Below are 15,894 nucleotides of genomic sequence, written 5' to 3' on the forward strand. Positions count from 1 at the left end.
AGAGACTTGGATTTTTACAAGATTATTTTGGTTAACGCCTCTATAATGCCGCACCTGGTGAACTTTTGGAGGGCGGGGAACTGCAACCACTTCTATTTTGCTAGGCACCTGGTTAGAGTTGCCAATTACATCATGTAATCCTATAGTTTTAGAGTCGCCAATTACATAATGCAATCCTACAGTTTTGTTGGCAGGCGTTGGTCCTCGAGAAGCAGCAGAGAAGTGTGTTAAACTACAGCTCTGCATCCTGGCCTGGACCCTGCGTTGTCAGGGAGAGGGTCTAATAAAACAGGCCAAATTACTAGAGACAAGAGCAGCACCAACCCGGGTGGGATGAATGCCGTCTCTTCTAATCAGACCGGGCTTTCCCCAGAACGTTTCCCAATTGTCAATAAAGGCCACGTCGTTTTCTGAACACCACTGATACAACCAGCGACGGAGCGAGAGCATGCGACTAAACATGTCATCGCTGGTCAGATTGGGAAGGGGACCAGAGAAACCTACGGAGTCCGACATGGTTTTGGCGTAGTTACACACCGAGATAATATTCATTTTTCATTTTGGTCACTTCCGACTGGTGAACACGGGAGTCATTAGCTCCAACATGGATGACAACTTTACCATATTTACGATAACCCTTTGCCAGTAGCTTCAAATTTGCTTCTATGTCGCCCGCTCTGGCCCCAGGATACACCTAACTATGGTCGCTGGAGTCGGCCTCACATGCTGGACTATGGAGTCTCCAATCACCAGGGTCGGCTTCTCAACGGGTGTGTCGCTGAGTGGGGAAAATCGGTTAGACACATGAAATGGGTGGTGGTTTTCCGTGCGCCCTTTAGGACTACGCTTCCTCCGAACCGTCACCCACCGGCCCTGACTGGCCGGCTGCTCGGGAGCTGCAGGGGAGCGGCTACCCTCAGCTGCTACAGGTCGGTCCGCCGCTAGCTTAGCCTGGTTAGCTGAGGAGGCTATCAGACTATGGTCAAATTGGCAGAACCGGACCTCTAACTGACTGAGCCTCGCCTCCAGCCCTGCAAATAAACTACATTTTAAGCACTTACCGTCTTCACTAAAGGAGGCAGAGGAATAGCTAAACATTTCACACACTGAGCAGCAAAGAGGTAAAACGGTGGAAGACGGAGAGGCCATGCTAATATGCTAACAGAGGCTAACGGACAGAAAATGTATCGGTGATTGTGACAGTGAAAGTTACGGAAGAGAAAATGAGCGAGTGTTGAAATAAAGACAGTAATGTACCAGATATAGTGCTATTTTACCAGTGGGGGACACTGTCCCACTTGCCCCGGTACTCCCCGACCCACGATTTTAATAACATCTTAGACACCGCACACTCAACAATTAATAGAGATACACTTAACAAGGATACTTAGCGTCTTTAGAGGGGGGGGGGGTGTCATTGTCAAATATGATACCCTGACATCCCCTCCCTGTTTTTATTGCATTACTCACATTCCCTCAACACCAGGGGTGGGAGTGGGGCTAATACAATAATACTTAAAGCTGCAAGCAGCGATGAACGGGCCCTCGCACCCTTGTGCACGTTCAGGCGTGCTGCAGTGGAAGCGCTTGTGTGACTTGCGTTTAGATTCTTCAGGCCTGGACATTTAGCGGAAGACACCAGCCACGACTCTCTTTATCAAACTATTCAAAAGATATGGCAGAAAATAGGGACTATCAAATACCGACCAATCAGAAGAAGGGGGGCGCGCTTTTTGCCGTCTATTGTCGACACGGTAAAGCTTTTGACTGAGAAAAGTAATGCACGTCGTCGCAGGATCGAGACGCACATTTTGATGTGCGGCAATGGCAAAATGGCAATGGCAAAATTACACAATTCAAAATGGCCGACTTCCTGTTCGGTTTCGGCCATATTGTGGGGCTTGAGGCACAAAGTTTTCTAGGGGGCGCTGTTGAGCCATTAGGCCACGCTGTGACGACCTGCCCCTCTCCCTCTTGATTGGCCATTCTGCTTCCTGGATGGAAGTTGTGGCAGGTCGTCAGCCCAATTGGCCTCACCTGTGTGTGTGTGTGTGGGAGCCAGGGTATTTAGGGGCTCTCTAGCCTTGCAGTCTTTGGTTTGCTTTATCTGGCTTGCTCTTGCTGTCTCTTGCTGCTCCCAGACTTGGGCTTGGTTCTGGGTTTCCACATGCCAATGGGGAACTAAGTATTCTTTCCTCCTGCATACAACACTTGCACTCAGCATACTTCATTCACCCACACACAGCATACATGACTGACACTCTACATTTAAACCTACATATACTTTTGGTTTATTTTGATTTAATTTTTACTTTAATAAATTACATTTTTGAATTTGGTGACTCATGTGTGGACTCCCTCTTTGTCACTATCTGGCCCGGTGTGTGACAAAATGGGGGCTTGTCCTTTGGTCTGACTATTGGTTTTTGATGCTGGCATATGGTTTGTGTTCCTGTTAGGAATTTTAGTTTGGCCTTAGTTGTATTTGAAGTTATTTGGTTTCAGAGTGGCTTATTGGTAGCACCCGTTGAAGCCAATTAGTTAGGTGCCAGTGTTGGGAGTTCCACATGTGATTCTTGTCTTCCTGATTTTCAGTTTTGGTCGGTGGAGTTTGGGAGTAGGAGAGCATTTGTCCTTAAGTTTTGTTTTTGTGGTTTGTAATGTTTTGGTTGCAATAAATAAGGCAAGGGTTGGAACTTTGAGACTGGTCTTGGGGAAGGTTTGTTTTCCTCTGTCCATATTGGCAGAGTTTTCTTATTTTAGTTTGAGTTGGAGATTGCCGGTAGTCCTGTTATCGGTTTTGTTTAAGGTTATAGATTTACCTGGTTTTTCTCTAGTGGGGAAAGTGCATGGTCCGACGGCCCATTGCGTGGCTGGCCCTGTGCCGACCCCTCTTTTGTTCTTTTTGGCCGGGATCTCCATCTCCTTTTGGTTCTTTACTTTTGGGTTTACCTTTTTTCCTTGTTTATTTTTTTCCCCCAGGCTTTGTTTGTGGTTCCAACACTTAAAAGTATTTATTTATTTTTTCTTTGTCAATTTGTGTAGATAGTGTAGCATGGCATCTGTAGTGGATGAGTTTGTTGATTCGCCGTCAGCAGCACTATTAGATCAGTGTACTAAGGACCAGTTGCTGCTAATTGCTGAGAAGTATGAGCTTGAGGTAGCAGATAGAAAATTAAAGGAGTCTGTTAAAGTCAGTGTGAAGGCAGGTTTGTTGAAGAAAGGAATTCTGAAACCTGGTGTGGGGACTCATTCTTCAGTTTCTGCAGATACTGTTTTGAGTTTTGAGCAACAAAAGGAACTTTTGTTGTTAAAGCAAAAAAAAGAACTGGCTTTGGAAGAGATGAGGCAAAAGACTGAGAGGGATAAGTTGGAATTGCAGCATAGGAAGCTAAGCTTAATTCAAGAGGGTACATTGTCAGGTTCGGCTGACGGTGAAGGCTCTCGGTATCAGTCTGGTGCATCAGTGCCATCTTTTGATATAATCAGCAATCAAGATCCTGATTCATTCTTTGCATTGTTTGAGCGAATAGCAGATTCCAGGCAATGGCCTGAGGGTGATCGGGCATTAATGTTACAATGGGTCCTGACCGGTAGAGCCCAGGAGGCGTACTCTGCTTTGAGCGCGGAAGACTGTAAAGTTTACGATCGAGTTAAGTCTGCAGTGCTTAAAGCGTATGAGTTGCTGCCTGAGGCGTACCGGCAGCGGTTCCGAGGTTGGAAGAGAGGAGATAAGCAGTCTCATGTTGAGTTTGCACGAGATCTGACTTCCCATTTTGGTCGTTGGTGTTCAGCATCAGAGGTCGATACATTTGATAAACTGTGTGACCTGGTGGTATTAGAACAGTTTAAAAACTTGGTGCCTAATAATGTAGCCACGTACATCACAGAGCATAAAGCCAAGAATCCAGGGCAGGCAGCGGTGTTGGCTGATGAGTACGTGTTAATTCACAGAGGCAGTTTTGGTAAATCAGGTCCAGAGAAGGTGCGCAGGGAGACCTTTTTTCATCAAAAAGGGGATCCCACCACTGCCACCACAGACTTCTGTGTTGAGAAGGATCGTGGTGAGCGGGACAGGCACTCAGTACACAGAACTTGTAACTACTGCAAAGGCAGTGGGCATTGGAAAAGGGAGTGTCCGCTCCTTAAATCAAAAGATAAATTCTCCAATGCACAAGTAAAACCAGCTGCCTTGGCAATTTCGCTCAGCCCAGTTGCAGTGGGAGAAGCACAGCAGGTTGAACCCATGCAGCAGAAGAGCACGAAGGAGCTGAGTCGGAATTCAGCGGAAGAAGGAAGGCAAGGAGAGATGTCTTACTTTTCATCCTCCCGTGGTTCATCTCGTGCCACTGACTGTAAAGTGTATGTTGGCGATTTGAGAAATGGGGCTGCCAAGGGAGAACTTGAGCGAGCATTCAGTTATTGTGTTCAGGTATTGTGCAGTGTACCTTGACGACGTGGTAGTATACAGTGATACATGGTCTGAACACATTCACCGCATTCGTGCTTTGTTTGATAAATTGGTCTGGGCAGGGTTGACTGTTAATTTGGCAAAGTGTGAGGCCGGGTGCGTATGTTGCAGGATAAAGTGGCTGCAATAGTACAGTATCCCCCTCCAACCACCAAGAAAGAGCTAATGCGCTTTTTAGGGATGGTGGGATATTATAGAAGCTTTTGTCGAAATTTCTCATCTGTGGTAGAGCCGCTGACAGCACTTTTGAGAAAAGAGGCAACATTTGTCTGGTCAGAGAGATGTAGTTTGGCGTTTGAGAATGTCAAGGCACTTTTGTGTGCGGCACCGGTGCTAGCTGCTCCCCGGTTGGATGGGGTTTTTTCCATGCAGGTGGATGCCTCGAATGTGGGAGCAGGGGCTGTACTCTTACAGGCCGGAGAACATGGGGTTGAAAATCCTGTGGCCTTCTTCTCTAGGAAGTTTAACAAGTACCAGCTAAACTATTCTGTGATTGAGAAAGAGGCACTAGCATTGATATGGGCCCTGCAACATTTTGATGTCTATTTGGGATCTGGTTTAACTCCGTTGATTGTGTATACAGATCATAATCCTCTGACTTTCTTGCGGTCGCTTCAAAATCCAAATCAGAGGCTGATGCGGTGGGCATTGTTTTTGCAGCCATACCATTTGGATATTCGTCATATTAAGGGGTCAGAAAATGTAATAGCAGATGCCCTTTCTCGTTTGCCCTAGCTTTGTGTTCTTACTGATTTGTCTATTCTGCTGCTTACAGTTCTGCCTGCTCACTACTCTCTTAATTTGCTCCTAGGATCCGGGTTGCTGAGAGTGGAGGATGGATGTAGAGGTGGAGGAGTGGAGAGATGATGTGGTGGGACCACATTCTTTAGGAGGGGGGTGTGACGACCTGCCCCTCTCCCTCTTGATTGGCCATTCTGCTTCCTGGATGGAAGTTGAGGCAGGTCGTCAGCCCAATTGGCCTCACCTGTGTGTGTGTGTGTGTGTGTGGGAGCCAGGGTATTTAGGGGCTCTCTAGCCTTGCAGTCTTTGGCTTGCTTTATCTGGCTTGCTCTTGCTGTCTCTTGCTGCTCCCAGACTTGGGCTTGGTTCTGGGTTTCCACCTGCCAATGGGGAACTAAGTATTCTTTCCTCCTGCATACAACACTTGCACTCAGCAAATTTTTACTTTAATAAATTACATTTTTGAATTTGGTGACTCATGTGTGGACTCCCTCTTTGTCACTATCTGGCCCGGTGTGTGACCATTAATGCAAACCATGAAATATCAATTTTATCGCCAGGCCTGGCTTGCGTGCAAAATTTGGTGACTTTTGGGGACTATCAAATATGGACCAATCAGATGAAGAGGGGCGCGCTTTTTGGCGTCTATCGTCAGCAGGGTAACGCTTTTGACTGAGAAAAGTAATGCACGTCATTGCAGGATGGAGACGCACATTTTGATGTATAACACACCTGGGTGCACGTTATGGTTCGGGCCGTATTAACTGCATGTATAAACTGAACAAGATTGGCCCTAGCACTGAACCCTGCGGAACACCATAGCAGACCCTAGCACTGAACCCTGTGGAACAACATTGCAGATCCTCGTCTGTTCTGAAGACACCTCATGTATATACACAGTATTGGTGGTGCACTGCTTCCCCCACCTGAGACACCGTATGGTGGACCTTAATTTCTTTGAAGCTGTCCAGAAGTCGTTCTCTATAACAAGGCCTGGTTCTAAGAGTAAAAATAAACAATAAACCACATGTAATAGACTTTTAATAGTTGACATTTAATTTTTTTTCCATCGTATATATGAAGCCTCTTTATTTTACGTGTTTTTTATGTTTTTGTTTCTATTGTGCTGTTCTTTGATTGACCTTGAATGTCTTAAAAACAATCAAAAGCTTGTTTTTTCTACATAAATTAGAAATTCAGCCTCTGGGCCATGTCTCTATTTTTACCGCTTCTAACCTCCTTCTCTATGAGGGATTCTGAGGGGCGGGGCTATGATAATGAGGCACTGCGCTGATTGGCTGCCTGAATGACGTGTAGCAGGGGAGGGCACAAAGCCTCGCTCTGGCAGAAGAGCAGCTGGTGTTACCTAATGGATAACACTGGAGTTAAGCTAAATACTTAGCCCATGCAAAGATCATACTCGTAGACATATATAAATAACATAAAAAATGAACGTCACTTACCGCTGACTCGTGTGCAGTTGCCGGGTCCGAACTGTTGGTACTGATCCTTTTATGAGGGTCAGTGTCGATGCAAAACCTAATTTTTACTGTCCCTCGTTGTTGAAACAGCCACACGATACCCCGCTTCGGAACAATGGCGGAAGCTCCGGCCGGCGGAGTTAGTGGTGGGCGTGGTTTCACGCAGCAGAGGCCGACCGAGGCGTGGTTTCAGCAGCGGAGGAGACTGAGCCGTGGTTTGCATTTTGCTTACGTAACGAAAATGCGCAAATCTGAATGGCTCGTAGAAGTCACATGACACTGGAGGGCTCATCCGGGCGGCTGTACAGACACTGCAGAATTTGGTTGCTTTACTCCTTCTCTGAGTTGGCAGGCTCAGAGGAGACCACTTTATATATGTTAAAGCAAGAAAAAATGTGTTTTTCATAATAGGTCCCCTTTAAGACTCTGCAGTCTCTTGGAGTTTCCATGTTCTTGCTTGTGTGGCTTTCTGGGTACTCCAGCCTCCTCCTACCAAAAACAGGTCTGGTGGGTTGATTGATGACTCTAAAATAGCCGGTAGGTGTGTATGTGTGTGTGTTTCTGTATGATTCACATATGGGAATGTGTGATGGACTGGCGACCTGTTCAGGTGCCCCCCTGTCTTTCATCTGTGATAAACTGGACCAGTCTCCAGCACCCCCTTGTGAGCTTGTACAGGATTAAGCGGTTTAGAAAATGGAAGAATGGATGGATGCTTCCTCTTTCTGTTCAAGTAGAGCAGGAGGAAACTTGTAAATTGACACTTGTGATTGTTTTTCCCGTCTTGTCTGCTGATCCAATACATATATACATATATACAAACACACACGGCTCGTAGAGTATCTTGTAGTTGCCACTGCAGGCCATTAGTGGTGTTGCTACAAAGGTAAATTATCACTTTGATTAGACTGTGCAGTCAGAAAACTTTGTCTAGCTGGCCGTCAGTGGTGTCATGGCTGAAAGGAGAAACTCTGACGTGTGTCCACCAGGCCCAAGACATCCGTGGTCCTCCATGGGCCATTAACACCACTGAAACCACAGCTGAGCTGGGCTCAGGCTGATTGGTCTCTGCGGTCAACAGCTCCGACTGTAATGTGCTGCAGAGGGAATTAGTGGAAACTGTGGCTGATGTAAAGCTTCCTCGGGGACAGCGGTGTTGACAGGACTCTCCTGATCTAGTTTGTCCACCATCGGCAGCCTCTGTGGACGACACACCAACCTGAGCTGAGAGAAACGCTGGAGCAGAAGTTTCATCCCTGATAAAAACTTCTGAGCAAATTAACAGACATTCATTCATTCATTATCTTACCCGCTTTATCCCTTGCGGGGTCACGGGGGTCTGCTGGAGCCTATCCCAGCTTATTTTAGGTGAGAGGCAGGGGTTACACCCTGGACAGGTCACCAGTCCATCGCAGGGCCACATATAGACACACAAACCATGCTCACAATCACACTCACACTCACACCTACGGGCAATTTAGAATCACCGATTAACCTAAATATGCATGTTTTTGGACTGTGGGAGGAAGCCGGAGTACCCGGAGAAAACCCACGCAAGCACGGGGAGAACATGCAAACTCCACACAGAAAGGCCCCTGCCGGGCCTGGGAGTCGAACCGGGGACCTTCTTGCTGTGAGGCAACAGTGCTAACCACTAAGCCACCGTGCTTAATGGCGTGTTAATGGCCTTTAACAGACATGTGACTGTTAAAGGCCATTAACGTGAGTCACCAAGCCGCCCTCGTCCCATCCACCATCACAGTGTTTTTCAACTTTTCTGATAAGTTCCAACATTTCAGTTTTATGAGCAGTGAGCGATTACGAGTTTTTTCGTGTATTTAGATAAACAGCAGTCATCAGAAGCTTAGATACGTCAAAATTAGTAACAAAATAGATCTTGGCAAAAAATACCTAATTGACATTGACAGCTTTTCCAGTACATACCTAGAGTAACATAGTGGATAAGGCAGTTATAAATCCTGCTACATGGCTCCATTTACTGACATGAAGGTGCACACACACTGCACAGCAACAGGAAGTCACATGACACTGAGCCGAAGCCGGGATTCCCCATGGACTGTAAATAACAATGGACAAAGTATTTGGTTACATTACCCACTGGTTTCTGAAGGCCAGTTTTCAAGTCTGTTTTTCTTTGTACGTACCATGTTACTCAGGAGGCCGACAGGTACACGCCCACCACATGTCAATCAAAGTTATCTTTGCTCCCAGCTCCTTCAGCAGAACGCCGCCAAAATATCTGCTGAGCTGCCGTCAGACGTTTCCATCAGGACGAACCGTTTATCAAATTGACTCAATGTTGTAATCAAAAATTACCGTCGTGTTTTTAAGCCGACCCTGGTTAATACAGACTCGGTAGCATGACAATTACGGATGAGGAAGTGATAACGGCCAGTGACTCGCTCAACTGACTGTCAACTGAACACACATCTCTACTGGTCATCAAGAGTGGGTTCTTCCCTTGCTCATACTCATAAAGTAAATGATTGTGGGCATAAAAGCTTTGTTATTTCGCTTCCTTGGGGTAATATTACTAGACGTTAGATGACGTTGTCCGCTATTTTCCTTTTGTTCCACCTTATGTGATGTTTTCCTGACACACACACACTCACACACACATACTGAAACAAACAAACACACACGTAGGTGATCTGAAGTTTGTCTTTAATGTTTAGTTAGTTGTTGTTTATGTGTAGTTTAGGCATCAGAAGTTATGCCAAGTGTTGTTGCATTATCTTTTAACACTTTTAGAAATAAACTCTGATTCACTTGAATGAGATACGTTTTTTGTGTTTATTCTATACATATTTGTCACAGCTGCTGGTTGCAAAAGTCTGTGCTCAGACTCCTTCCTTCACTGTTATTGTGTATCGCCACCCCCCCCCCAGAGAAGTGGGGTAATTGATACCCCACTTCTCTGAAACATAAGAATACATAGTAAGTTCCGTGAACAGGGTGAAAAGGGTTTGTGCCTTGGCCAAGGTCTTTTTAACCGCGTTTGTGTCGATCCGCTGGGACCGTCAGATGTGTTGGCATCCGGCTCGAAGAACCAAGTAAAGGTTAGGTTCAAACCCTTAACATTCGTAACACCACACTTTATGGAGACAAAAGAGACACAGTACACAGTTAAGTATCTTTTTGACTTGCGCAAGGAGAGCAGCTGAGACGTGTACAGAGACGTGTACAATCTCAAACTTACTCTAACTTGTCTCTGCTGCTTCCTTTGCTTTTATTCACTCTGGGCATGCCCTAGTTTACATAGCTGACTGCACCCCTAAAGGGAGGGGAAGGGGAGTGGCCGCAGTCAGTGGACAGGTATAGATTGTTCTTGTTTTTGTTCATTGTAACAAGATGTTTCCTCTTCTCTGCAGACTTCTGCTTTATGCTGATGAACAGGAAACATCTTGTGCAGTCTCTTAATCGCTTAACACAACATTCTTTATCAGTGTGTGTGTGTGTCACAGGCGTAAGCAATAGTTGCATTGTCATATATTCCTTCAATAGCGAGCATGATAACTTATCTACAATAATTCCAACAACCTCACACTGGCCCATGGCCAGCAGAGGGCGAGAGAGAGGATCCAGAAGTTAGCCTGCTTATCCCGTCTAAGCCGAAAGAGACAGCTAGTAGCCAAAACACTTCTACTGACACAGTCCCAGACTTCACCACCTGGGATGAAATTCAAGTGCTGCCACCCAGGCTCAAAGGGAGGAAAGGGGGGACAGACTCAAATTGTGTGCACCTCCTTTCACCCTCAGGCCCAATTCTCAGTGCGTTCGAGATGAAGTACTGAGTCCAAAACACAGTCAGAGTCATAATCTGAAGACCCTGAGTAGTCAGAATTTCCAGGAACCTTTCCCTGCTGGACAAAAGCTTGTGTCAAGTTGTTTTAAACCCCATCTTGACCTACCTGTTCCACATCATTCTTCTCGGTACAGAGACCATCTGTACCAAGAATATTCAGGTGAGCCAGATGATCCTGGCCAGTCACATGGACAAGGCTTGCGTCTCCGCTACCTTGAGTCCCTGGCCAGTGACATAGAACACTTTGACCCGGATGATCCAGGGTCAAACATTGAGAATTATCTCTGTGAGGTTCAGCATTGCCTCCGGGATTTGCCTCACTCGTCATCCAGAGAAAAAGTAAAGCTCCTCTGGAAAATCACAGCCAGGAGCATCCGTGATTTCATTAAATCCCTTCCACCTGGAAACCGAGACTGCTATAAGGCACTCTGTCAGAGTATTCGTCATACACTGACTGGACCTCAGCTCTTCTAGTGACGCAGCACACCAGGTTTGGAGGACAACCATACATTTAAGTCTCACTTCCTGCATGTAAGTGTGCAGTTCAATGTAACCACTTACTGCAAAATGAGGAACCTCAACATGCAGGAACTGCGTTAGTATACACAGCTTTTTGGGGAAACACAGAGACGTCTCACTGTAGGTTCTGAGAGTGGCCCAGAGAGTTACAGCTTGGCCTTTGAGGACAGAAAAGTTCTCCACTCCAATGCTGACACCAAAGTCCAAGAGGGGGTAAAGTTTACTTTCACCTCTCGATCAGCTGTGAAACTCAACAGTCTGACATCAGTGTGTTCCTGTGGGAGGAAACTAAAAGGTTTAAAGTCAGAGACAGACTCACATTTCGGTTCATTGGAGCTCAGTCCCCACAGTCACACAACCTGAAGTCTCCCACCTGGTTCTACCATCTCTAAAGGTGAGAGTGGTAAGAAAAGGCACCGTGAGTAGTTGGTCCAGGTCGTCCTGAGAAAGAGGAACTTGTTCTGAGTAAAACAAATATCATGAAGAACTCCACTCAGGTTTCATATTTTATTCTGGCCGCTTACTTTGATACCAATAACTTTAAATACTTATTGTTTATGATTATTGTGATTTTATATGCATTCATCATGTGTGGTAACGTTCTGCTCATTGTGGTCATCTGCTGTAACCGAAGTCTCCATGAACCCATGTACATGTTCTTGGTCAGCCTGTTTGTGAACGAGCTGTACGGCAGCACCGGCTTGTTTCCTCTGCTGCTGGTTCAGATCTTGTCTGACGTTCACACCGTTTCTGTTCCCCTGTGTTTCCTGCAAGTCTTTTGTGTTCATACTTATGGAAGTGTAGAATTTACTAACTTAGCTGTTATGTCTTATGACAGATATACAGCCATTTGTTTTCCTCTGCAGTACAGCACACTGATGACAGTGAAGAAGGTTGCTCTTCTAGTTGCAGCTGCTTGGTTAACAGTTTTTCTTTTAATGGGTATCATGACATATTTGAGCTTCTCTTTGCAGTTTTGTGGGAACGTCATTGATAAAGTTTACTGTGCTAACTACTCTCTGGTGAAACTTTCTTGCTCTGACACCAAAGTAAATAACATTTTTGGACTCATTGTAACTGCTTTCATTATCTGTGCTCCAGTTATTTTCATCCTTTACAGCTACATGAGGATCCTAAAAGTGTGTTATTGTGGCTCCAAAGAGACCCGACAGAAAGCTGTCAGCACCTGCACGCCTCACCTGGTGTCTCTGATCAACTTCTCCGTTGGTGCTTTCTCTGAAGTCTTACAGAGCAGGTTTGACATGAGCAGAGTTCCCAACATGCTGCGAATCTTTCTGTCCTTGTACTTGCTGATGAGTCAACCTCTCTTTAACCCCGTACTGTACGGCCTGAAAATGTCCAAAATACGTAACGTATGTAAAAGCCTGATTTCTGTAAAAATTATAAAAATAGTTAACTAGTTCAAACTAGTTAATCATGCTTTTGACTTATCAAACTCCATGTTATCTGAAGTAAACACATACACAAACATCTGTTTGTCTTCAACCCTCATTTCTTTGCTGTAAGTGAAGTCCATGAAATAAAGGCCATGTTTGTGATCACAAGTGCTCAAAATTAAGAACTCTGTATTCTTTCTGTTGTGGAGATAAATAAGGACTTTTTTTATTAACTTATGTTATGGATGTTAGAAAGTGTCTTACTGTCACAACTATGTTTTTTAGAATCCCAAATGTGTGATGTCATGTCCATTCTTTAGTCCTGATATCCTGTGATGTGTGTTGGGAGTTGAGCTGCTATGTTTCATGGACGAGATCCAGACCATGGTGTTATGTAGACTTACATGGTTTGGGAGTTCTTGTCCACATGGATAATCGTAGACACCAGTCATCGTGCATCAGGATTGCCACAAAGGGGGTGCTTGTTCAGTTATCAAAGAGTTATTACTGATTGTCTTTCGACAACTATTAATAAAAGTAGATTATTTATCAAATTGAATATATAAAATATGAATTCATCAAAACGGGGCACCACCTGATATAAAGAGGAAAATGATAAATAAACAGCAAGATCAGTCTCAAGGTAAGTTATTCTTCAGAATAATAGTGAAGGAAGGAGTCCGAGCACATACCTTTGCAACCAGCAGTTGTGACAAATATGTGTAAAATAAGCACAAACAACCTCTCTCATTCAAATTCATCAGAATTTATTTACACAAGTGTTAAAAAGATGGTAAAAAAACACTTAGGATAAATTCTGATGGCTAAATTACACATAAACAATAACTAACTAACAGTAAACACAAAATTCAGATCATATAATAATAATAATAATAATAATAATAATAATAATAATAATAATAATTATAATAATAACAATAATAATAACAATAATAATTTTCCTTTAATCTTCCTGTGAAACTAACTTCACATGTGTGCTCTGGTCATCTGGTCATTCCACTGTTGTGGAAGAACACGTCATCAAGATCGAGCAATGTGGATGCCACAGTAGAAAAACAATAAAATAAACAAACATACTTGAACTAATAAACACAGTTGTGATGGCTTCAGCAGTTGTGACGCTATCGCCATAGCTCTACACTCTGCTCTGACCCACCTGGAGCAACAGCAGAGCTATGTCAGGATGTTCTTTGTGGACTATAGTTCTGCATTCAACACAATAATCCCAGACATCCTTATTACAAAACTGACCACCATCGGCCTAACCCCTCTCACATGTGCCTGGATTAAAAACTTTCTCGCCAACCGACCCCAGACTGTGAGACTCGGCCCCCACCTGTCCTCCACCCGCATGCTGAGCACCAACTCTCCACAGGGCTGTGTGCTGAGCCCCCTCCTTTAAAGCCTGTACACCAATGAGTGCAGTCCGACCCATAGCAACAACCTCCTTATAGTGGACATATGTGTTACCGCATTTAAATGCATTTATTTGCCCTCTAGTGGACCTATGAGTTACTGCAATAAAATTACTTATTTGCTTTCTATTGGACACATAAATTATTGCGTTTAAATGCATTTATTTGCCCTTTAGTGGAAATATATGTTACTGCAGTTAAATGCATTTATTTGCCCTCTAGTGGACACATAAATTACTGGATTTAAATGCATTTATTTGCCCTCTAGTGGACATATAAGTTACTGCATTAAAATTACTTATTTGCCCTCTAGTGGACACATACATTGCGTTTTTAAATGCATTTATTTGCCCTCTAGTGGACATATAAATTATTGCATTAAAATGCATTTATTTGCCCTCTAGTGGACATATAAGTTACTGCATTCAAATGACTTATTCGCCCTCTAGTGGACAAATAAATTACCGTTTTTAAATGCATTTATTTGCCCTCTAGTGGACACATAAATTAATGCAGTTAAATGCATTTATTTGCCCTCTAGTGGACATATTAATTACTGCATCAAAATTACTTCTTTGCCCTCTAGTGGACATATAAATTAATGCATTTAAAAGCATTAAATTGCCCTCTAGTTGACATATAAATTACTGCATTTAAATGCATTTATGTGCCCTCTAGTGGACATCTATGATACTGCATTTAAATTAATTTATTTGCCCTCTTGTAGTCATATAAGTTACTGCATTAAAATTACTTATTTGCCCTTCAGTGGACATATACATTACCGCATTTAAATGCTTTTTTGCCCTTTAGTGGCCATATAACTTACTGCATTTGAATGCATTTATTTGCCCTCTAGTGGACATATATGTTACTGCATTTACATGCCTTTATTTGCCCTTTAGTGGACATATAACTTTCTGCATTTAAATGCATTTATTTTGCCCTCTAGTGGACACATCAATTACTGCATTTAATTGCATTTATTTGCCCTCTAGTGGACATATTTGTTACTGCATTTACATGACTTTATTTGCCCTTTGGTGGACATATACGTTTATGCATTTAAAAGCATTTATTTGCCCTCTAGTGGACATATAAGTTACTGCATTAAAATTACTTATTTGCCCTCTAGTGGACACATACATTGCGTTTTTAAATGCATTTATTTGCCCTCTAGTGGACATATAAATTATTGCATTAAAATCCATTTATTTGCCCTCTAGTGGACATATATGTTACTGCATTTACATGCCTTTATTTGCCCTTTAGTGGACATATAAGTTTCTGCATTTAAATGCATTTATTTGGCCTCTAGTGGACACATCAATTACTGCATTTAATTGCATTTATTTGCCCTCTAGTGGACATATATGTTACTGCATTTAAATGCATCTACTTGCCCTCTAGTGGACATCTATGATACTGCATTTAAATTAATTTATTTGCCCTCTTGTAATCATATAAGTTACTGCATTAAAATTACTTATTTGCCCTTCAGTGGACATATACATTACCGCATTTAAATGCTTTTTTGCCCTTTAGTGGCCATATATGTTACTGCATTTACATGCCTTTATTTGCCCTTTAGTGGACATATAAGTTTCTGCATTTAAATGCATTTATTTGCCCTCTAGTGGACACATCAATTACTGCATTTAATTGCATTTATTTGCCCTCTAGTGGACATATATGTTACTGCATTAAAATTACTTCTTTGCCCTCTAGTGGACATATAAATTAATGCATTTAAAAGCATTAAATTGCCCTCTAGTTGACATATACATTACCGCATTTAAATGCTTTTTTGCCCTTTAGTGGCCATATAACTTACTGCATTTGAATGCATTTATTTGCCCTCTAGTGGACATATATGTTACTGCATTTACATGCCTTTATTTGCCCTCTAGTGGACATATATGTTACTGCATTTAAATGCATTTATTTGCCCTCCTGTGGACATATAAATTACCGCATTTTAATCCATTTATTTGCCCTCTAGTGGACATATTAATTACTGCAT

At 43.3% G+C, this 15,894-nt stretch overlaps 1 protein-coding gene across 1 annotated transcript; it reads left to right on the plus strand.

Moving 5' to 3' along the window:
• Positions 1–1,608: 1,608 nt before the first annotated feature.
• Positions 1,609–12,459, plus strand: LOC133449496 (olfactory receptor 11A1-like). The gene is made up of 2 exons (XM_061728652.1): positions 1,609–1,628; positions 11,505–12,459. The coding sequence occupies exon 2, from the start codon at positions 11,518–11,520 to the stop codon at positions 12,457–12,459; it is 942 nt and encodes a 313-aa protein (XP_061584636.1). The 5' UTR covers positions 1,609–1,628; positions 11,505–11,517.
• The last annotated feature ends 3,435 nt before the right edge of the window (positions 12,460–15,894 follow it).

This window comes from Cololabis saira, chromosome 1, assembly GCF_033807715.1.
Source record: "Cololabis saira isolate AMF1-May2022 chromosome 1, fColSai1.1, whole genome shotgun sequence".
NCBI classification, from domain to species: domain Eukaryota; kingdom Metazoa; phylum Chordata; class Actinopteri; order Beloniformes; family Belonidae; genus Cololabis; species Cololabis saira.

Excerpts from the sequence above, each read along its gene's own strand:
- LOC133449496 (XM_061728652.1), top strand. The coding sequence starts at position 11,518 with ATGAAGAACTCCACTCAGGTTTCATATTTTATTCTGGCCGCTTACTTT.